Source organism: Ictidomys tridecemlineatus, chromosome 5 (assembly GCF_052094955.1).
Source record: "Ictidomys tridecemlineatus isolate mIctTri1 chromosome 5, mIctTri1.hap1, whole genome shotgun sequence".
NCBI classification, from domain to species: domain Eukaryota; kingdom Metazoa; phylum Chordata; class Mammalia; order Rodentia; family Sciuridae; genus Ictidomys; species Ictidomys tridecemlineatus.
In genome coordinates, this window is record NC_135481.1 from 89599517 (window position 1) to 89623492 (window position 23976).

The following is a 23976-nucleotide window of genomic DNA, read 5'->3' on the forward strand; positions in this document are numbered from 1 at the left end:
CTCCTGCCTCAACCTCCTGAGCTGCTGGGATCACATGTGTGCACTACCATGCCTGACTCCGAGTCATTTTCATTTTGAGACAGGGTCTCACTAAGTTGCTGAGTCTACCTTTGAACTTGGGATCCTTCTGCTTGTGAGTTGCTGGATTACAGGCCTGTGCCATCATACCCAGTAAGAACAGATTTGAGAACACCGGAACCACTGTCACTGGTAAATGGAGCTACAGAAGCTTCTGCATGTCTCAGTGGGAGATCAAGAATTTTAGTCCTGAACTAAACTTTATTTTATTTTATTTCTTATGTGGTGCTGAGGATCGAACCCAGGGCCTCGCATGTGCTAGGCAAGCACTGTACTGCTGAGCCACAACCTCATCCCAAGAAGTTTGCTTTTATTACTTTTTGCTTTTACAAAAATATGTTTTTTTTTTTAATCATTGCTTGTATGTTCACTCAGAAATGTTTTTGGAGGAGTGGGAATATCCAGGGGTCATCTGGGTCTCCTCATGTCATGCAGTGTCAGTAGCATGTGGGTCTAAGATGGCTGGTGCATTTAGATCTCTTAGGGGTGTCATAACACAATACCCCAAGCTGGTATGTTTAAACAATAAAAATCTATTTAAAAAAAAAAAAAAGAATTTTAGTCCTGGAGACTGCCTTGAGGAACTAGCTCAGGCCTATGTCTTTTTAAGACCTCAGGATACATGACGGCAATGCCTTCTCCTAACAGTTCCTACTTATGTGACCCAGAGGTGAGATTGATGTTAGAGGGAAACCTGTAAAGTAGGTAGAAAATGAAAACAGTACAAATGTTATATAAAATAAATGAGCATCTCTTATTATTGGACAGTGTATGGGGAAGTTCTGTGGTCTGGTCTCAGATGTTAACACCAAACTGCTCATATTTTCTGCAAGCCTGGGGCTCCCTTTTCCCAGATGTTGGTATTGTGCTATTTTGCCAGTATGAGTCGGGTCACATTTTACGCACACGTCCCTCCAGGGCCTCCAGCTCAGCCAACACCTCCTTGGGCAGATCCTCGTTGACCTGCTCTGTCAGATAGTTCCGAATGTCACGAACCTCCTGTTCCCAGAAGTCCTTGGGGAGCGAGAACAGCTGAGTGGTGTCTATGGCTCCAAGGCCACTGAGATCCAGAGCTCCTTCTTTTGGCACCAGCCCGATGGGTGTCTCTCGGCCACTATCCTCCCCTTCTAATCGCCGGCAGATCCAGTCTAGAACCCGAGCATTCTCCCCAAAGCCTGGCCACAGGAATTGGCCTGCCTCATCACGCCGGAACCAGTTGACATGGAAGATGCGAGGTAGCCGGGCTCCCTTGCGCTCCTCCATGCTCAGCCAATGTTCCAGGTAGCGCCCAAAGTTGTAGCCAAAAAAGGGCCGCATGGCAAATGGGTCATGCATGATGATCTTCCCTACGGCAGGAGAAGGATGGGTAAAGAATCTTCCTCTTTTAAGGAAGGAAGGGAAGGGCACACTGTATCCAGTTGGAGGAAGTTTAAAAGGTTCACAGTTCTGGAATGTCCTCAGAGAAAGTGAAGACAAAGAATGGGGGTAAAGGTAGAAGTAGAAAGAGGTGGAGTCCCTGAAGACTCCAGGGAGGGCAAGAAGATCTGTCTCAGAAAGGGAGACAGAAGGTGATGTGGGCACACATGAGAGGAAGCGATGAGCAATGTACTTACCTTTATGTTCAGCTGCCGCAGTGGATTCAGAGCGCATGGCACTACCCACGAATACCCCATGACGCCAGTTGAAGGCCTCATATACCAGGGGCACCCCTAGAATACCAATGAACAGGGTCACAGACAGCCCTTTTCTTTGGATCCTCACTCTGTCCCTTCTGATAACGACAATCTCATTCTTCTAATACCTCAGCTATCCCATTTTCAGACCCTATTGTTTCCTTCAAATTCTGCATTTACCAGGGAAAAACTCTGGAGATAGCCAGCTACAGTTGGAGTTCCAGGCTGAGGCTCCCTGAACTTTAAGTACAGGAGGGACAGTGGACCCTAGTTTAGAGCTAGGCCTTTTACCAAGAAGGCACAGAGTCCATGTGTTACCTTTGGGTCTGCGGCCTCCAAAAATGATGGCATCAATGGGGACACCCTCTGGGGCCTCCCAGGCTGGGTCAATGATAGGGCACTGACGAGCCGGGGCACAGAAGCGAGAATTGGGATGTGCACAGGGTTCCTTGTCACCTGGCAGAGGAAATACAAATACTGTCACTTCCAAGGTTATGTCCACCCCCAACACACACATACGTGTGCGTACACTCTTGCATAATTTCTTTTTGCCTCATAAGCTAGCTACAGCCTTATGTGGTAAAGAACAGGATGAAGGGAGCCAAGAGACCGCCCCCAAAAGATCAGATATTTTTTCCATCTGGTACTAAAGATTGAACCTACAAGCCTTGCACATGCTAGGCAAGCACTCACTCTACCACTGAGCTACATTACCAGACCTTTGTGTTTTTTATTTTGAGACAGGATCTTGCTAAGTTGCTGGAATTATAGGTGTGCACTACTGTGCCCAGCAAGGTCTGGTTATTTTTCCATAATGGTGCTGCCAGAGAAAAAGAGTGGAGGAGGAATTGGGGTTCTACAGGGCACTAATGTTTATGCCAAGCTACAGGTACTTGGCACTGACCAGGGCTCATGGGAACAGGGCTAGACACTAATGTGAGATTACAATAATTTTTTTCCTATGAACTTTTTAAAAAATATATTTATTTTTTTAGTTGTAGTTGGGCACAATACCTTTATTTATTTATATTTTATGTGGTGCTGGTGATCGAACCCAGGGCCTCACACATGTTAGGCAAGCATTCTACTTCTGAGCCACAACCCCAACCCCTCCCCTATGAATTTTTTATTTATAGGATTATTATTTCCCAGACCTAAAGCAAAAATTGCATTCACTAGGGGAAAAATAATAGTTTTGTATTTCAGACAGTTGACTTTCTATCAGCAAACTAGAGATGACAGAACTTCCTGAGCTATCAAAATGCAAACACGAACTGATCTTTTTTTTTTTTTTTTTTTTTTTCCGGGGGGAGGGAGTACTGGGGATTGAATTCAGGGTCATTCAACCACTGACCCACATCCTCAGCCCTATTTTGTATTTAATGTAGAGACAAGGTATCACTGAGTTGCTTCATGCCTTGCCCTTGCTAAGGCTGGCTTTGAATTCTCAATCCTCCTGCCTCAGCCTCCCAAGCTGCTGGGGATTACAGGCATGTGCCACGGTGCCCCACTATACAGGAATTGGTTTCAAAGCTCCCAGAATTTTGTTGATTTCCCTAGGGCTGCTTTGAGCCTGACAGAATGGTAGGACTAGAGTAACTCAGAGAGAGATATAGCCTAGGCAGTATAATCTGAGAAGCCCTGATCACCTGGCACCTTTAGGTGCCCTGGAGAGGGCTTTGGACCAAATCAGGTGCATGTGTGAAGTACCAACATGGGGACTTTGAATGGACACAGTGCCTTCTCTATTGGAGGTTGCTGGTCAGACCTGGGGAGCAAGGGAGCCCAAAAGTCAACACTCCTACCCACTGCCTCTCCCCAATCTCTGCCTACTTCTCAAATAAGAGCCATCCTTCATTAGCTGCCATTGTAGGACCCTAGCACAGGGTATTTATTCTGGGAATTGAAGCTGGGTGTAAGATGCCCTAGTTATACCCCTGAATCCAGAGTTGATGAAAGGGTTGGGGAAGTAGCCTGTGGGGAAAGATTAAAGTTTCTCGGATTTCTCAGTTGGATGAGGGGGGTTTAATGATGGTGTTAGAGAAAATGAAGGGCGATTAGACAAGGAAGGTGCCTGCTAGGCCAGCCTGGCAAACTTGAATACAGGTTTTAGCAACCACAAGGCCACCTTCCTAATACTACACACTTCTCTGCTTCTACCTCTTGTCTCTGGGCTCTGTACCAGAAAGCTGAAGGTCCAGAGTGCAGGGCTCAGGGAGGCACCTGGGAAATGACAGGGTTGAGAAACTAGCTTTTGGGAAACACTAAAGTGCTAGGCTGATTTAGTGTGGAAGAAGGGTTAGAGTACAGGGGAAGGGTGACAATAACAACACTGACATTTATTAAGTAAAAACAATGGCCATTATGCAGGGGACAGTGGGAGCCAAGTGGCAGGAGGAGTTGGGCAGAAGATGGGCAGGCTTCCTTATTTCCTAATGCACCAAACTTTATGGATTCTGCTCTGAGTTCAATTCCTTCTGTAACAATTTTCAAGACAGTCCTTCCTCTTCCTCTTTTTTGTTTTTTAATCCAGCTTTATTATCGAAAACTTAGTATATATTCAGCAGTAATACTAAACCCCTTTTATGCATTATTTAGTTCTCCAATAATCTTGAGATCAGTATTTAACAAACATTCTCATCCAAACAAACATTTTCATCCACTGATGGAGAAACTTAAGGGAGTAAATTTAGCCAAATTCCAAACCAATGATTGGTGGAGTTGGGACATGACCTAAGATCTTGCCTGGGATTGGAAACTGCAAACATTCATAATTTCCTGTGTCTCCCAAAGGAACAGAAGATAGATGGGGGATGTGGAGGAAGATTTGCATCATTAAGGTCTAGGCCCTGGGGACTATGTCATGACTTTCTACCCCACATACCAGGTTGCCAGGGTTTGCCTAGCCAGGAGGTCACAGTGACACCAGGTGCAAGAGGCTGGTCAATCCCTTCCCAGTATACGCCGCCATCACTGGTTTCAGCCACGTTGGTGAAAAGAGTGTTACTCTGGATTGTGGCCATGGCATTGGGATTGGTGGTGGCAGAGGTACCAGGGGCCACCCCAAAGAAACCATTCTCAGGGTTGATGGCCCGGAGTCGACCTGTCAGAAGAAGAAGTGAAAGAAAGGAAGGACCCTCCAGGAAAAGTTGAGGTGCAAGGCTGAAGAAGGTCCTGTTCTACCCCCTCCCTGCCTTGAACTGGACCCTAGATCCAGTGTGGAAAGGCTTTTTGTCTCTGGGGTGGCTGAGTGCAGGTATGGGACAGAGTTAGCTGTTCAGGAACAGGTTCTCACTGAAAAAGCTCACCACACTGGAGGGGTCCATAAGAGCCAGAACTGAGATAGTGATCTGAGTGCTCCTCACCTTCACTGTCAAACCTCATCCAGGCGATGTCATCTCCCACACACTCTACTTTCCAGCCTGGCAATGCAGGACGCATCATGGCCATATTTGTCTTGCCACAAGCACTGGGGAAGGCAGCTGCTATGTAGCGCTTCTTCCCTGCAGGATTGGTGATGCCTAGGATCTGTGCATCGGGACAGAAGGAACAGGAGGTCACCAAAGATCAGAGCATGGCCTGCATGGGGAAACAGAGCTAGGGGCTAAAAGGGGGGAACAATGTTTATTCATTGAACAGGTGTACTGCTCTGCCACAGACTTGGGTAGCAGTGTTCAGCAACCTGGAACCAAAGCTTCAAGCATTTGGGCAGTCTCTGCACACCAGCTTGACACCTGGCAGGAAGGAGGCAAAGCTAAGGCAGACTAGCCAGGCCCGCCCCTGCCCTGACCCCCTCCCCACGGCTGCCCAGTTCCTCACCAGGCCCTCACCAGCATGTGCTCCGCCAGCCAGCCCTCATCCCTGGCTAGGCGAGAGGCGATGCGCAGGGCAAAGCACTTCTTGCCCAGCAAGGAGTTGCCACCATAGCCGCTGCCGAAGGAGATGATCTCCCGCTGGTCAGGCACATGACCAATCAGGGTTTTCTCTGGATTGCATGGCCACTGGCTCACCGGCTCCCCTGGGGACAATGGGGTCATAGGACTGCTAGCAATGGCATCAAGAACTGGGTGTCAGGGCTGGAGGGATCAAGATTTGGCAAGCTGAGAAACACTTGGGAGCAGTGGTTGTGCCCAGAATGGCTCAAGCCCCCTACCTTATCAGCTCTCCCGTCTTTACTAGATAGGAAGACTGACTTTTCTCAACTCTGTTCAAACTGCTCTCCAAATACAGTTTCACCCTTTGCCAAGAATGCTACCCTGGATTTGCAGAGGACAAGTTCTCAGGGTCTGAGAGTGGAGTTTGGGGTTCTGAGTACAAGAGGACCTCTGTGTCCTCCCTAAGCAGGGCAGGTACTCACCTTGTGAAGTCAGGGGCTGACCCACAGAATGTAGACACTTGACAAAGTCTCCATCTCCTAGGGCCTGAAGCACAGGTGTCCCCAACCGGGTCATAATACGCATGCTTGCCACCACATAGGCTGAGTCAGTGAGCTGCACCCCGATGCGGGACAATGGGGAGCCCACAGGACCCATGCTGAATGGAAGCACATACATGGTGCGGCCTGTGGAGGAAAGCATCACCTGGATAAAGGGTTCCAAACCTGGTCATACCATCTGTGCCCCTGCCTGTGCCCCTGCCCTGGTTACCCTGCATGCAGCCCGGAAACCTCTCATCCACAGCTCGCTGGAACTCAGCTGGGGACATCCAGTTGCCCAGCTGCCCACGGGCCCCACCAGTTGGGAGGGGCACCGTGTCCCGCTGAGAAGGAGTTACAATCACCGTCTTGCTTTCTACTCGTGCCACGTCCTTGGGGTCTGTGCGGGCCAGCCAGCTGGGAGAGAGGGGATTGTCAGGAAGGTGTGGCCAGCAGGTCTCCTTCATTCCCAGAACTGCTTTTTCAAGTCCAATTTTGTCTATAGTTCTTCTGTTGACTCAATTTTTTTCTATCCATTCATATCTTAATCCCTTTCTCCAAGGTTTGTCCCATCTAAGAGGAGGTTCCCAAGGCCCTAGTCCTCTGGTAGACTTTATCCTTGGCAAATGACTCCTGAATTGGTTGGGGCAGGAACCCAAATAATTTTATTTGTATTAACTTCTTCCTTTAATACAAAAACATCAATCATTCCTAATTCCCATTCTGTTCCTTCCATTGGGAGGTCTAGTTCAATTTGATTTTGTCTTGATAAACTCAAAATGGACCTTAATCCAAGCAGCTACCCCATCCTGAGGGGTGCTGAGCTCAGGGCTTACCAGTTATTGTACTTGGGAAGTTTTCGGATGAGGCCCTGCTGTTCTAGCACGGTCAGTGTGGCAGTATTCTCAGCCTCAGTCCCATCACAGATGTGGATGCTCTCTGGTTGGCACAGGCGGGCACTGTGCTCCACAAAGTCTCGAACTCCAGCAGGCAGCTGGCCCAGATCTCCACTGACCACACGCAGGGTCTGGATGCTGCGGCATGATGACCAACACCAGGGGCTCAGCCCATGCCAGCTAAGCCTATAAGAGAAGAAACAGGGAGACAAGTGCTTGGGGGATAGCAGGAATCATGTTTCGGTGCAGGCACAATGAAGAGCAAATTGTGGTGTGTGGGATAGATTCAGGCCATATGCATCCTGTGACCTTTATGAGGTTTAAAGAGGATATGTCCTGATCATCCAAAGACAAATATGACCAAATGAGCATGAAGGTACACACCTGGCTGTGGAAGTATGTGTAGACATGCTGATACATAGTCCACACCCATATTTCACTATGTCTATGTTTATAAATGAGCAGGTGCCCTTTGGCCCAAGTGTCAGGAAACTGCCAGATAAGTTGCATGGGTCTAGTGTTTAAATTTCCAGGCATGGTCTTTCCATTCGCAAGTATAGTTTTTGGAAGTTAAAGTGGAAGCTGTTTTTATTTATTTATTTCTTCTGATGTGAATGCTGTAAGACTGTGAAAGCCTCAAGCAAAAGACCCCACTTTGTGAGAAGATACAGGTCTTTTCCAGTGCCAGGTTCTTAGATTGGGGCTCTTACACAGAGATAGGGGACTGGATGTTGGGGTTCTAGGAAACAGATATGCTGCTGCCTACCTGTGTCAACAAGGGTTACGTTAAATGTTCTTACTAGACAGGTATTTTTGAACTATGTGAAAGACTGAACACTGAGGTATGAGTGTTACTAGCTGGGGTTTTTGCCTTGCTTCATAGAAGGGCAGGGTCCCTGTATTGTGTGTCCTGTCATGCCCCTGGGACAGAGAGAAGCAGGGTCTGTTCTGATTGGCTGGGATCCAGGGTGGAGTGATCCAGAGAGAGCAAAGGCCAGAGGAGTTAGTGATCTTTTTCTAAAATGCCAAGGCCTAGCCCACCAGAAGCCCATCACATACTAGGATGGTCTGAGCCTAAGCCTCCCCTGGCTTTCTTTCGTAGAAACCACATGCCTAGAGAACTTTTGGGGTTGGTAGTAGAGTGGAACATCAGATGGCAGGAAGCTCAGATTCAGAGACTTTAAGCCTGGGGAAGGGAGAAAACTCAGACTATGGATGTGGGAGCTGGGGTGGTTTCCAGCAGTCAGAGCAGGATGGATGCCCAGTGTGGCCTACTGGCAGGGAAGAAGGGCTCCTGGGACCTAGGTCTATTGCCGCCTGGGAGAGTTTTTCCTGCACGTTGATTTTAAAGGCACAGTCTTTGGGAGAGCTTTTCTTCTTTGGAGCCTGGCTCTGGTTATCTCTTGTGAGACCCCTATATTCTCCTCCAGTCCCCTAAGAGGGACCTTTTTCTTATCCTCCAATAAACCACCCACTTGGCTGGACAAGTAGAACGGTTGTGGGAGAGATATGGGATCAGTTCAGACAAAAGCTAGGGAGAATGGGGGGTGGGGGGGTGCGTCCAAGAGAAGAGAGGAGGCTGTACAAAGGGAGGACAGACAGGACAAGACTGGAGCTCCGGGCCTACACAGAGGAAGAAGCCAGCCATGTAAGAAAGGAAGGCAACTTGGCCCCATACTCCCGTCTGGCTTCCCTCCCTCCCCAGGACCCCAGTCCGTCTGGCAGTGCTGGGCTTCCCGCCAGGTTCCAAACCCGGGAAGGCTGGGAATGGATGTTTACCTTCTACCTTCTTTAGGGAGCTTTGAGCTCAAACCCCATGGGGCTCATGTCCCTTGGCCCCAGGGTGCTACTGCTTTCCACTACACCTTGGGGCGTGGAATGAACCCCATCAGGGGTCTGAAAGTTACATCCGCGAAGGAAAGGCAGCTAGCGGAGAGTGAGCTCGCAGGGGCGAGCGAGAAGCGGAGGAAGTTCTAAGAGTGGCAGATAGAGATGGCGCGGGCAGACAAGCGAAGCAGGGAGGGGGAGGAGCGCACCAGAACCTGGAGACCCAGTGCAGCTGGCTGTAGGAGGCACGCGCTGCGCGTGAGACCTGCATCGAGAAACAGTCGCCCTGCCTGCTTCCTTCTAGGATGGGGAACTAGGAGAAGGCAGCCTGAGGCGGGGAGCGCAGCGGGAAGTGCGAGTGGGCCCCAGGCTGGTGGTCACTCACCGCAGGCCGGGGCGGTACACAGCAGCCATGGCACCTGGGCGGAGGCTGCGGGGTGGCCACAGGAACCGTGCGGAGTCGGGGAGATAAGGAAGGCGGGGAAGGAGGGAGCGCGTTGGAGCGAGCGGGAGTCGAGGCTGGGCAGGAGGTGCTTAAAAGGGAGGCGGGCAAGCGCAGGGGCGGAACCTAGCAGGATCTCTCCGCCCCTACCGCAGCCCCGCTTCCTGGGCCCTGGACTCTGGGGCTTGCGACCCCAGGTCCTCACCGTGGTCCCAACCCAGCATCCAAGCCCCCAAGCCCATCTCTCCCATTGGAGGACTGGGTTTGCTCCTGGGTCCCGCCTACGTCGAGGCCCCGCCTCCTGGCCAGCCACGTTGCCCTGCATATGATGTAACTCCGAGGACTCTTGCTCCCGGGAGTTAGCAACCGAGAGACTCAGTCACTAACCGACAGATTGGCAACAAGCCAGGAATGAGGGGTGAAGCCAGAGGCGGGAGCCCACGTGTGTATGTGTAGTGCGTGCTGGACGTGGAGAAGCTCTCTGGTTGGGCATTGCCTTTCCAGTTTTTCCTGGGAAATGGACACTCCCAGCCCCAGGCTTTTCTGATTTCTAAGACCAATGCTGAGGTCCCCTTAGTCCTCAACTCCTAAAATCCCCTGTTTCTTTTCTCCTGGTCAGTGTTCCTTTCTACCTTACTACAAAATGGTGGTGCCTCTCCACCCCAGGAGTTCTTCCTTGGTCTTTTTTTCACACTCCCTTGTGGGGTCATTCTTTTCATATTCTCCCAATAACTCATCTGATCCACCCAGCCTACCATAAAGTCCTAGGGTAATTTCTCAAGCCATGTCTCCATTCAGACATCTCTCTTTAACTTGAGATCACTGGATATCTACTATTGCAAAGGTTGCAGCACCTCAAACTCAACATGTGCATGGTGGGTATCTGCTCAGTATTCTTTCCCTTTTCTGATATTAGCACCCTAGTTTTCCTTTGGGGAGCAATCTCCTCAGTCTTCATGGTGATATGTGTATGACCTCACTCTGCTTGGGGGGTAGGCTGTCAGTTTGGTGAGTTTACATATTCCTTGATCTGGTCTTAGTAACCAGGGATGTTTGGGGGTGGGGGCGTGATATCCCTCTCTGGGACTTTTTCTGTAAACTTTGGAAATAAGTTTTTTTTTTTTCTGTTGTGTCTGCTGAGCAGGTAGAATTATAAGCCTGGATCTGCTGGGCAACAGCTTAGCACCGCAAAGCAGGAGACTGCTTGAGACAGAAACCAGCCTAGAGAAACCAGAGTACGAGGCTGGAGATCAAAGAATTCCTGACTTAAGTTATAGAAATTAATAAATTTATTCTCTTGCTCAAGCTAATTTTATTTATTTATTTATTGCTGGTTCAATAAGTTTATTATCTGTATCTGAAAAAACTTCATAGAAAAACTGTTGTTTGGTTTAGCTCTCAGCAGCCCGTTCCTGAGCTCTGAGGAAGCTTGCCTTCTTTTGAGCTACCCGATCTTTCTTCTGGGCAAGGGACATTTTAGGACGGTTCCACCTCTTCTTTTTAACTTCTCTCTTGGGCTTTTTCTCATAGACTGGATTCTCTCGTATAGCAGAATGAGCTTTCTTATACATTTCCTCCATCATGTCAGGGGTAACGTTGTTCTTTATATACTGAGAAAATTGTTTCTTGTAAGCATCTTCATCTTCTTCCATTAGATAGCGCATGTAATCTGCAACATTCTGACCCATAATGTGCTTCCGATGTACTTCTGCATTGAACTCCTTGCTTTCAGAATCATAACCAGGGAATCGTTTGGTACTATGGGGGATAGACAAGCCTCCATCCACAGCTCCCTTCAGGGCCCCAAAAACTTTATTGCCAGTTGTAGTTCTAGCAAGGCCTGCATCCAAATAGCAGGTGAAGGCACCAGGTTGACCATCAATGCTTTCCACATTGTATTCATCTCCAGTCACCTCCACTTGGCCTTCATAAATCTTGTCCATACCAAACCTATTGAGAAGCCTGCGGGCCAGCAGCAGGCCTGTACAATATGCTGCAGCATAATTTGTTAGGCCAACTTTCACACCATATTTTGGTAGTTCATGTGCATATGCCGCGCAGACTATCATATCCCCTTCTATACGGGCATAAGCGATCTGGCAAATGATATCTCTGTTAGTTACACGAACTATCATCCTGTATTTGGGTGTGTTGTACTTATTTTTGTCCTGGATCACCAAGCGTTTCCAAGCATAGTAATCAGTTTTGCCCTCTCATCGTCTTCTAAATTTCACTTGGTATCTCTTAAAGTAAGCCTTATTCTTCACAACTTTAACAAACCCCATCCTGCGGAACAGAGACCCAGGTCCGCGGATCCACACAGACCTGCAGGCCCAACAGCGCTACAGGGGAGAAAAGCTCAAGCTAATTTTAAGTGGATTTCTTACACTTTCCATAGAAATAATCTTGATTCTCAGATATCTGAGTTCTATGCTGGAACATAGTGACATAAGAAGAGCTGGCTTCCAACTGTGGGCTTGCAGCTGGTCCCTGACTTCCCACTCAGGCTACAGCCTGCACTCAACCTCATGCATGTATTTGGAACTCTCCCTCCTAGTCCTTGAATCCAAATTCATCCACATCCACCCTGCTACAAACTGCTAACTCTTGGGCACCCATTGGGTCTAAAGTTATGCATTGTTGGTGCCAGGACTGTTGACCTTCTGAAGGTCATCATCTTGTTCATAATGTGCCTACTTCCATTTTTCCTTATCTCAGCAAATGGCACCACAATCTAGCCAGTTACCCCAGAGGAAACCTGAATTAGTCTAGACTTTTTTCTTATCCTTTATAAGTAATCAGATACTAGAGAACCTTTGGATTTTTTCTTCACAATTAGCTCTCAAATCTGTTTCTATCCCTATAGTCACTGCCTTAGTCCAGGGCTTATCTCTCACCTGGTTGTAGGTGATGTCTTCCAACACATATCTCTTGGCCTCCTACCCCTCAAACACCTCCCCTCTCCCTCTACTAAGTTACCCCCACCCCACTGTACATATAAGTTCACTCTGGAAAGTTAAGAGAGGAATAATGTTTATGGTGTGGACAGCAGGTGCTAGGCTCTGTGTCATTCAGCTTAACAACCAAATCTATTTTACAGATATGGACACCGAGGCTTAGAGAGGTTAAATCATTTGCTCAAAATCACACATCTCATCAGCAGGAAAAAATGGAATCTGAATCTAAGTTTCTGGTTCTGATTATCAAGGTTCCTTTCCTCCTATTGTAATCCTATATATTTCCCCTTAATTTATCATTTGATAAAAATAAGCTTATACCTCTTATGCTTAACATCCCTTCAAGGCCTATCACATGGCATCTACTGTTCTTCAAGATCTTCTGGCTCTTATTTATCCAGGATTATAATTTCCACTTCCCTACTTGTGGTCTTTTCGCCTACATAGACAGATCATCCAAATTTTAGTCTTGTTTTTAATTCTTGTATCCTAGCAATATCTGACCTAAAAATTAATGTTGGTTGAATTAAAAGAATGAATGAGTCCCACGTTTCTGAACCCTCTTTCCCCACAATTACTTCTTTCTTTAGCTTTGGGCAAACCAAACAGGGGGCTCAGGTGAGGCTTTCCTTGCATTGCTGATTCCCCTGATCTGCCATACTCTTGTTTAGTTCCTTCTTCACCCCAGCCTGGCCCACCAGCTGACCCAGTGTCCAAGGATTACCACCAGGGGGCAGGGTGTGACCAGTCTTGACCTTGTCTGTTTTTCTGCTTCCTAGATAGATGCCTTCTAGGTCCATCCCTTTGATGTCTCACAGATTCCCTGTACTGGACACTGTGGTACCCTGGCCATCCCCCTTTTAGGATTCTGGTGCACATCACAGCAGCTAAATATTGGCCATAAGTTCCAACTGAACATAGTCCCCACTTACTGAGGGGTATACATTCCAAGATCACCACTGGATGCCTAATACCATAGATAGTACTGAATCCTATATATACCATGTTTTCCCTACGCATATATACTTATGATAAAGTTTAATTTACTTATTAGGCATTGGCAGGAGATTAATAATAATAACAGCATATAATTATAATTATAATAATATACTGCAATAAAAAGTTATGTGAATGGGGTCTTTCTATATCACATTGTACTGTACATATCCTTCTTGTGAGATGTATTACATTGCCTATGTGATAAGATGAAGTGTGGTATTGTAACATAGTGTTGGGATCCTATTGACCTTCTGATGGTATGTCAGGAAGATCATCACCCAGCATCACTTCTATGTGGTACTCTTGCGCATGCACTGTGATTCTACAATAGTCAATCTGATAAGTAAGATGGCTACTAAGTGACTAATGGGCAGGTACATATTCAGTATGGATATACTAATTAGGAATGAACAGACTCCATATCCTGAGTGGAGATATCATTATATTACTCAGAATGGTGCATACTTTAAAACTTATGAATTATTTATTTATTTCCAGAACATACCATTTTGTATTTTGGAACCATGGTTGACTATAGGTAACCAAAGCCTTAGGAAGTGAAACTGCCAATACCGGGATCCTACTGTACTTCCTTGAGCACTACATGTGGCTGAAGGGATGTCTTGCCAAGTGCAATATTCCCTTCCCAGGGGCAGTGTGTGTCTAATTATAGGAGTACAAAGGCCTACTCCCTTGCCTTAATTTGTGACAACTCGGAAGGTCCATTGGAGCTCCAGAGCTCCTATGGGATCAGCTGATTGCAATTGCAGTGCCATTCAATGCTTCTCTCTCTCCAGTCCTGCTTCTCTCATTCCTCTTGAAAGTCTCCCCAATAAGCCACTTATACACAGATTGGAATGGGTAGATGGAATGGCCACATGTTTGCAGACAGAGCCCCTGGAAATCCAAGATGGTGTCAATGGTGACAGGGTTAGAAAGAGAAGTGGTCTCAGTTGCCAATCTAGCCATAAGCTGCCTTTTCCCACACTACCACAGTGTGATACAGATACCTGTTTAAGAAGTCCCCAAACTCAACTTGCTCAACTTGGACATGGCAGTCTTCTGGCATTGGACTCTGATCCCATTTTTTTTTTTTTTTTTTTGGTATCAGAGATTGAACCCAGGGACACTTAACCACTGAGCCACATCCCCAGCCCTTTTTTTATGTTTTATTAGAGTCAGGGTGTTCCTGAGTTGTTTAGGGCCTCGCTAAGTTGCTGAATCTGGGTTTGAACTCTCAATCCTCCTTGCCTCAGTCTCCCGATCACTGGGATTACAGACATGGGCTACCGCACCCAGCTTCTCTGATTCCATTTTGCTTTCTCCACAAAATGCCAAAGTGATCTTTTCAAATATAGATCTGATCACATCTCCATTGACACCCTTTAGTAGCTTCTCACTGCTTTTAAAATTAAACCCTAATCCTTGGTCTGGCCCCTGCAGACTGCTACAATCTCACCTATCACCATTCTGTACACTTTTCTTACTTTCTCTCTCTGGCTATATTGAACATGTAGTTTCCTAAACATGTCTACCTCTCTCCTGACTCAGTCTTTGCATATGCTGTTTCTGCAAAGGAATCCCCATTTTCTTCATATTTCCGGGCATGGTCACTTTTTATTCACTTGACCAGTCTCAGGTTAATGTGACCTTCCTCAGGCAACCTGTCCTTGCCACACCCTCCCTGCTCCCTGACTCTGTCCTAGAGGAGTCTTTTTTTTTTTTTTAATATTTTTAGTTATAGCTAGACACAATACCTTTATTTTATTTATTTATTATTATGTGGTGCTGAAGATCAAACCCAGTGCCTCACATGTACCAGGCAAGCACTCTGCAACTGAGCCCAGCCTCAGCCCAAGAGTAGGTCTTTATGATAAAAACTCATAGCCCCCTCTCTGCTCCCTCATGGCACTCATCTCATTTGGTTGCACCTGCAGTCCCAGCTCCTTGGGAGGTTGAAGTAGGAAGACTACTTGAGTACAGAAATTTGAGGCCAGCCAGGTACCAAAGTGAGACCCCATTCCTAAAAATAAAATGGGAGTTGTTTTTTATGTAGATATACTTTTAACATATGTAAGGCCTAAAGCAAGAGTACAAACCAAGGCTCAGAAGCTCATGTTTAAATGTTTAAAATGTATAATGCAAAGTAACAAATTGTTAAATAAGATATTTTATTTTTAAATTTTTTAAAAAATATTTATTTCTTAGTTGTATTGGACACGATACCTTTATTTTATTTATTTTTATGTGGTGCTGAGGATGGAACTCAGGGCTTTGCACGTGCTAGACAAACACTTTACTGCCGAGCCACAACCCCAGCCCCTCTAATTTTTTAAAAAAAGTTCTCTTTATTTTTGTGGTACTAGGGACTGAAACAAGGGGCTCTACCACTAAGCCCCTTCCCCATCCAGTTTTACTTTTTATTCTTGAGAAAGGGTCTTGCTAAATTGCCAAGGCTGGCCTCAAACTTGGGATTTTCCTGTCTCAACATCCCAGGTCATTGGGGTTACAGGTGTGTGACACCATATCCAGCTAAAATGTGTTTTATTTTTATGCCTTGACAAATATATACTTCATAACACTCTGGAAGGCCAGGTTCAGTTTTAGATTTTGTTTGGAATCCTCAGGGTTCTGTATAAAACTTTTAGGGGAGAGGCAGTTTTCAGCCACTGGTCTTCAGCTGGAACCACTTCTCTTCCCACCTGCCCCTGGTACCACTGTGGAGTGTGCCCAGCTGTGTTTATAAACACATGGGCCTGCTACCTTCCCATCCCAGCTCTGTCCACACTCTCCTGCAAGCAATCACCTCTTGACTGACTTAGGGATGTGTGTACCAGTAGTGTCTAGCTATGGGAAGGAACACTCAGAAAAGAAATCATGTGCATCCTAGATGTGAGCTTGGGCTCTTTGAGCAGGAAATTCCTAGATATCTGGAGTATGGTTTTAAGAAGGATGGAATATGGGCAAAAGAGTATTGGACTTCTCACAACATGGGAGTGCTCTATCAGAAGACTGCCAGCATGGAGCCTTCTGAAGCACGGGCCAGGGTAGATCTGCTCTTGTCTGGACCTAAGGGCAGTAATTTGATGCTCCATATCAGCTGCATGTAGACCAGCTGACAGTGTAAGTCCTTGAGGTATCCCTTGTGCCTAACCCAGAGCCTGGTACAGAATAGGTGTTTGATAAATATTTGTCAAATAAATGTGGGAGGTACACCAGGAATAGCTTTGAGGATTTGGATCCATTACTGAAGATCTAGATAAGCAAGGGCCAGAAGTAGGAGTGACACTGGCCTTCTAGGGTTCCAAAATGGGTGTGCGGAACAGATGAGGTTGGGGCAGCATCCTGGATCCCATTCCCATTCCTCTTCCTTTGCCTGTCTGGCCCTCTTACCCCACAGTCCAGCATCCTTCTGTCCATAATCTTTCTACTTTTTATGGCTGCCACTCTTCCTCTGCAGCATGACATTCTATCTGTCTCCTTTCTTTTTATCTACCACTTCTAGGTCATTGTTCCTGTCTATCTCTCCTGTTGTCTCTTGCTGTCTTCTAGTTGTCTCCCAGAAACTGTCCCCACTTTTTAATTTTAGTTCCCCCATGGCTCCCTATTCATCTCTTCTATATGCCCGTATCCTTCTGTCTCCTTTAATCTAAACCCCTGTGGAGCCCTGACTTATCCCAGCATTACCCCTACTGTCTCTTTAGCTAGTCTCCTTTACTTATTCTGTTCTGTCATTCCTAGTGTTCACCCTGGTTTCATCCTTTTCACCCATATTTCCCTGGCCCCAGATGTCTCTTTATTCTATTTCCCAATCTCCATGTCTCTGTGCCCTCTTGGGATGGGCTCTGCCCCTTTGGTTCCCATTGGCTGGCATGGCCTCTCCTCTTGGTGCCCGTGTTCCCTTCCTTTGGCTCAGCCTGAGCCCAGCCCTCATTCCCCCAACTCCTTTCCCTAGTTTGTGGTGCCTGGTCTGAGCCGTGAGCAGCTCAACTCGCCTGAGCTTGTTTAGTCTAACTCCCTTAGCCCCTTAGCAGCTTAGCCCTCCCACCTCTCCTGTGAGCCCTCCAGTAAACAAGAGGATCAGGGAAGACCTGACAGCTGTCAGGTGGGGGCAAGTGTCTGGCCAGCCTAGAGCAGGCATGAAAAGGAGGCTGCACTCAACACTTCCTATTCCTTCTTTCTTCAGGGAAATTCTAGAGCCTCTTTCTTGATGTCCACCCCCGAGTATGGAGTTTCTTGTCTCCAGGATCCCTATTCCTATTTTTTAGCTGGTTTCTAGGCCTTGAGCTTTTTGCTTCTTCTGAGAAAATGGCTCTAGAAGCAGGCAATCACACAGAGAAGCCTTTCAACTTGAATGATGATGATGGATTCTGCTCGATAAAATGGAGGCCCTAATCTGATCTAGGTCTTCTAACAAATGTGTGAAAGTACATGCTATATTATGGATCTACTTTTTGGGGTACCGGGGATTGAACTCAGGGGCATTCGATTGCTGAACCACACCCCCAGCCCTATTTTGTATTTTACTTAGGGTCTCACTGAGTTGCTTAGCTTATTTTTACTGAGGCTGATTTTGAACTGGAGATCTTCCTGTCTCAGCCTCCCGAGCCACTGGGATTACAGGCATGCGCCACCGTGCTGGCTCGTGTGGATCTTAAATGTCTGCAAAAGGCCCATGTGTTAAAGGCCTAGTCCCCAGCTTGGTGCTTTTCAGAAGTGGTGGAAACTAAGAGGTGGGGCCTAGTAGGAGGTCTTCTGATCACTGGGGATGTGCTCTTGAAGGAGGCAGTTGAAACTCAGCCTCTTTCCTTTCCTCTTTTTTTCTTTTCCCATTCAGGAGGTGAGAAGCTTTTTTCACCATGCTCTCCCTTCCATGAGCTACCTCACCACAGACCCAAAGCAACAAGGCCAATTGATCATGGAAACCTCCAAAACTGTGAGCCAAAATAAACCTTCTTTACTTATATATTTATCACCCCAGGTATTTGGTATAGTAACAAAAAGCTGATTAACACAGCATGGTAGGAGAGACTACACACACACACACACACACACACACACACACACACACACACACACACTCACAAGCAAGCATACACTAAGAAAAGCTGGGTTGAATGCAGGAAACTATAGAACAGTTGTTCTCAAACGTTAATGTGCATCAGAATTGCTAGAAGAAGCTGTTAAAACAGATTTCTGGGCTCCACCTCCAGAGTTTCTTTTTTTTTTAATATTTATTATTTTTTAGTTCTCGGCGGACACAACATCTTTGTTGGTATGTGGTGCTGAGGATCCAATGCGGGCGCACGCATGCCAGGCGAGCGCACTACCGCTTGAGCCACATCCCCAGCCCTCCAGAGTTTCTGATTTAGTAGGTGAAGTGGGAGATTTGAGAAGGATTTCCCTGCATTTCCCAGCTTTGAACTCCTGGACTTAAGTGATCCTCCCATCTTAGTCTTCTGAGTGCTAGAACTCTAGGCATGTACCACTGCACTGAACTTGAATTTATCTATTTAACAAATTCCCAGGAAATGTTGGTGCTGATGGCCTAGAGACAATACTTTGAGAAATATTGTTTTAATAATCTTCATCTACCAGCTCTTTCCTAACACCTAAGGCTGGGGCCAGTTAATTTTCAAAACTGAGGACCAATCAATGAGGTGAAGAGAGAACCTACATTTTGGGAGCAAATTTTTGCCACATGTACATCAAATATAGCACTAATCTCCAGGATATATAAAGAACTAAAAAAATTAACATCAAAAACCCCCAAACAACCCAATCAATAAATGGGCTAAGGAGCTGAACAGACACTTCTCAGAAAAAGATATGCAATCACTCAACAATATAGAAAAATATTCAACAACTCTAGTAATTAGAGAAATACAAATTGAAACTACTCTAAGATTTCATATCATGCCTGTCAGAATGGCAGTTATCAAGAATACAAACAATAATAAGTGTTGGTGAGGATGTGGGGGAAAAGGCATACTCATACATTGCTGGAGGAACTGCAAATGAATGCAACCAATCTGGAAAGCAGTATGGAGATTCCTTAGAAAACTTGGAATGGAACCACCATTTGACCCAGCTATCCTACTCCTTGGTATATACCCAAAGGACTTAAAATCAGCATACTACAAGGACACAACCACATCAATGTTTATAGCAGCTCAATTCACAATAGCTAAACTGTGGAACCAACCTAGATGCCCTTCAATAGATGAATGGATAAAGAAACTGTTGTGGGGCTGGGGTTGTGGCTCAGAGGTAGAGCACTTTCCTAGCATATGCAGGGTCCTGGGTTCGATCCTCAGCACCACATAAAAATAAGATGGAGATATTGTGTCCAACTACAACTAAAAATATATATATATATTAAAAAAGAAACTGTTGTATGTATTCACAATTGAATATTACTCAGCATTAAGAGAGAATAAAATTATGGCATTTGCAGGTTAATGGATGGAGTTGGAGAATATCATGCTAAGGAAAGTAAGCCAATCCCAAAAATCCAAAGGCCGCATGTTCTCTCTGATAAGTGGATGCTGATCCATATGAGGGCGGGGCATAGGAAAAATGGAGGAACTTTGATTGGGCAAAGGGGAAGGAGGGAAGGGGTGGGGGCATGGGGGCAGGAAAGATGGTGGAATGAGATGGACATCATTAAACTAGGTACATGTATGACTGCACATTTGGTGTAATGTTACACTGTATGCAACCAGAGAAATGAAAAGTTGTGCTTCAACTGTGTACAATGAATCGAAATGCATTTTGCTGTCATAGATACCTAATTAAAATATTAAAAAAACTGAGGACCTTTGGGGCTAAGAGAAACCTAGTGTCCTCAGAAGGCATGGAATAGCTTTTAAACTCTTGGAGTTCTATTCTAGTAGAGACCCCATTTAAACAGCTTTGGACAGGTTTAAACATCTCCTTGGCTAATTCCTAGTATCTCTATTCCAACTCCTACTGGGGGATGATAGCTCTAAGAGGTGTTAGGGGATTAGGCTGAAAATATAGGTCATTCACTAGCCATCTGGGAACCATGATGAGTGGGAGAGAGGGAGAGGGGCAGAGACACAGGAAAAAGGTGAGAAAAAGCAGAGGGCTTGTGAGGGCAGTTACAAAAGTGTTATCGGATAGACTGGTGATTAGATTTCAGTGTCCTTTGGTGGCCTGGAAGGAGGAGCAGAGTTTCCTGTTCTCTCTTCTTCTGCACCTTCTTCCAAGCTGGGCTACCTGTCTGGGGCTGGGTTATTAAGAGTGGGAGAGACTGAGAATCGGATGGCCAAGTTCTGGAGATTCCTCATGGGGAAAGCTGCAATTTTTGTGAGAGGCATAAGGCCATTTAGGGTTAAGGTGGACAAGGAACAGAAATATGAGTGTACTTGAAAAAGGGAAGCAGATGCAACAGGTGAAAATGGGCTTGGGAGAATCTGTACTTCCCACAGACATGGATGAGGGGCTCAGAGCCTTAGAAGTTGGGCTGCTGGGAGCTTGTCTGGCCCTCTTTCCCAGGCCCAGGCTTTGAGGGTAGAGGGCTGAGAGTTGTATTCACATAGAGGGGTAGTGGTTGGGGCCATTGTGGGAATGAAGCATATATGAGTCGGACCATCAGTGATCAGCTTTGTAGGGGTAGATGGTCCTCTCCTTTGAGAATAGGCATGCGTGTCCTCTCCTCTGTCTCTCTCCACTCCAATCCCCCACCCCATGTCAATGAGATATGCAAATTATTCCCTTATCTTATTGGCTGAGGCCTAAGGACCAAAGATGAGCTCAGAGAGCTGGCCTTTTAAGAGTGCCCTTTGGGCTCTGTGCCTATAGCCCCATAGTTCTGAACACAGAGGCACCAGGCCCTGCTCCATGGGGCCTCCAATCTCTGGAGAAGCTGTGCCTGTCTGGCTCTGACACTGACCATATCATCTCTTGCCATCCCTAAAGTAAGTATGTCTGGGTACCTGGGTGTCAGACTTCTCACCTGTAGTTCCTTCCTCAGACAACTGCTATTCCTGTTGTCAGTTTTCTAGAATCCTCAAATTTCTGCACCCTACCCCACCCCTGTACTGGCTGCCATCATATCAGAGAGATAATCAATCTTCCCCACTTACCTCTTCTCTGCACATCCAGTTCTCTCTGGACCCTGATTCAGGTCTCACCATCTCCTTCCAGTCAAAGACCAGTTCCTTCAATCGTCTCTTTGTTTTCAACTCCTCTGTGCTCTAAGGGCAAAGAGCTCCATAGAGAATACAGAACCTTTTCTGAGACAAAAAAAGAGGTCTTGTCCTTCCTTTCACCTCTGTAGGTATGGTCTGGGGATCTGAGATGTGACCGAGAGGAGAATTATCTAGGCTTGGGGCATCAAGAGGGAGCCAAAGTCTAAGGGGATGAACACTCCTTGCTCTGCTCATTCTGAGGGTGGGAGTGGAGCTGTTGGAATTGGGAGCTGGGCAAGAGCCGGGACTTTCAGGCTGGGAAGGATCTCTGAAAGGCAGAGAGGTTCCCCAAGTGCATACGTGCTCTGTGGTTGGTAACAGAGAAGAGAGAGTTATTTGGTGTCATAAGTTTGGGACACTCTGTGTTGAAGTTGAACAGATGGTTTGCTAAAGGACTTCTCAGATTAATTGCTCTTCTGCGAGAGGTAGGGATAGGAGGCAGCCTTTCTAAAATTATTTGAGCATAGACCTCTTCTTGGGTACTTCTTAGAGTTTGTGTTTAACAGAACACTCTTTGGGAGATGTTATAAAGTCTAAATGCCCTCATTGGGAAAAAAAAAAGGAAAGTGTGTTAGAAAAGCACAGGCAATCTGCTCAATATAGCAGATTTGAATCAAAGGGGTGAAATTCAGAGTTGGTGGGTTCTTCCTTGGAGAGATTGGTTTTGAGGAAAGATGGTGGCCACTCAGTTCAGATCTTTCTAGAACTAGTTCTAGGACTTTTATTTTTCTCCTAGAAAGTCTCTTTTTTTCTATAACAGAGAATCAATGACTAATCCATAGTACAAATGAGCACCAAGAGTCTTCTTGAGACACTGTTCTGAGTGCCTTGAAAGACAGATAAGATAGAGATGTAACAGCACAGTATCCTTATATCTTAAGATTCACAGCACATATGCCTTCTCACTGTCCTAAAACACACACACATTCAGTCACAGTTAATTAAGCACAATTTTTTAATTGCTTGGAAATGGAATGCTATCTCTTGAGATGACAGGGCCTCTCAGTATGTCTCTGCACTAGGGTTGGGAAAACTGCATATTACTCTTGTTTTTCATTAATTCCAGAGTCTCCTGTGGGGTGAGAGTCCTCTTCTTCCATCAGGTCTTCAATTGCTTGCCCCTGTCAGGAACCCATGCTAACTGAAAGGTTGCCTCCGGGTCTGGAGGAACAGGACTGCACCATTAATTTGGTTTTTCAGAACTCTGGCTCCAGCACATTTGAACTTTGGAGGAAGAGGATTTGGTAGAAGAGGATGACAGGCAGCCTCCACGTACTCCAGACCTCTCTTTCTTGCAGGTGCACATCTCCTAGCCCAGACACAGAATGGCACTGTCCCCCAGCCCCCTGGCCATGGAATATGTCAATGACTTTGACTTGATGAAGTTTGAGGTAAAGCGGGAGCCCCCGGAGGGACGATCAGTGGCCTCAACAGCCTCTCTGGGCTCCACACCTTACAGCTCAGTGCCCCCTTCACCAACCTTCAGTGAGTCAGGCGTGGTGGGGGCCAATGAGGGCCCCCGGGCAGGCCTGGAGGAGCTGTACTGGCTGGCCACCCTGCAGCAGCAGCTGGATTCTGGGGAAGTGCTGGGGCTGAGTCCTGATGAGGCTGTGGAGTTGCTGCAGGGTCAGGGCCCAGTCCCTGTTGAGGGGCCCCATGGCTACTACCCAGAGAACCTAGAGGAAACAGGAGCCCAGCATGCCCAGGTGAGTGACTAGTAGGCTGGTCTGAGGGGAGGCAGGCTGAAAAAGGCGATCCAAGAGAGGGAGAGTTCCTGGAGAGGGTTTTGGACTGGAGAAAGATGGCAGGAAAAGGGAAGAAGGGATCTTAAAAGAAATCAGAGAAAACTACGTTTTTTTTCAAAAGGAAGAGAAACGAATAGACTGAATCAGAAGGAACAGGGATAAGTTAGAAAAGGCCCCCAGAGAGGGATTACAGGGGAGTAAATAGATGCCCCATGTGGAATGGAGCCGGGTTAAGACAGTGGTTGAGGTTGGCCTTTCCAAGGCTTTGTGCTTTCCCAATGCCCAACCTTCTCAGGAAGGATTGGAACTCATCCTATTAATTATAGACACAGATGGGGGTATTGAGGGCATTAGGGCATAATCTAAATCTTTTGAGGGTCACCGGGTTGCGGTCTTCAGGACATGGAAACGTGGCTTGTTGGAGGGGAGGGGACTGTCTGGGCACGGGTCCCTGGTACACAACTGGGCCTGAAGCGGGATGCTGCGAGGGGCACCGAGTGTAGTAGGTGAGCTTGCCTGACAGTGGGAGGCGGGGCCTGCTCTGCAGGGTGTGCCAAGGGGTGCGAGTCGGGTGTCTAGGACCTGTGGGTCTGGACTGAGATGGATTCTGTTAGAAAAGGGGGCATTCAGGTAAAAGTGGGAACCGGGGGTGGAAGCCTTCTCGACAGCGGGGCTAACCCAGAGTTCCCACCTGTGGATGGAGCAGGGTGGGACCCACAGCCGACCAGG

At 46.7% G+C, this 23976-nt stretch overlaps 3 protein-coding genes across 11 annotated transcripts in view; 1 reads left to right on the plus strand and 2 right to left on the minus strand.

The window, feature by feature from the left end:
- The window catches only part of Nrl (neural retina leucine zipper), a 31429-nt gene that overhangs the window by 5033 nt on the left and 2420 nt on the right, over positions 1–23976 (plus strand). For 2 of the 9 annotated variants that reach the window (XM_040275689.2, XM_078050316.1), the window contains exons 2-3: positions 18124–18222; positions 22801–23208. In XM_040275689.2, the coding sequence (XP_040131623.1) occupies positions 22828–23208 (381 nt within the window). In that variant the 5' untranslated portion in view covers positions 18124–18222; positions 22801–22827. The other 7 variants (XM_040275690.2, XM_078050321.1, XM_078050318.1 and 4 more) reach the window with 7 other exon arrangements.
- On the minus strand, positions 809–9573 carry Pck2 (phosphoenolpyruvate carboxykinase 2, mitochondrial). Its single transcript, XM_005338743.5, has 10 exons — positions 9274–9573; positions 7002–7247; positions 6398–6582; positions 6109–6312; positions 5582–5769; positions 5117–5279; positions 4636–4854; positions 2070–2207; positions 1692–1787; positions 809–1424 (listed from the first exon to the last, which is right to left on the minus strand). Exons 1-10 carry the CDS (start codon positions 9300–9302, stop codon positions 970–972), a joined length of 1923 nt encoding a protein of 640 aa, XP_005338800.1. The 5' UTR covers positions 9303–9573; the 3' UTR covers positions 809–969.
- LOC101968577 (large ribosomal subunit protein uL18) lies at positions 10641–11690 on the minus strand. The gene is given in 1 exon segment (XM_013364523.4): positions 10641–11690. A coding segment is annotated over 1 exon segment (894 nt). The 5' UTR covers positions 11616–11690; the 3' UTR covers positions 10641–10721.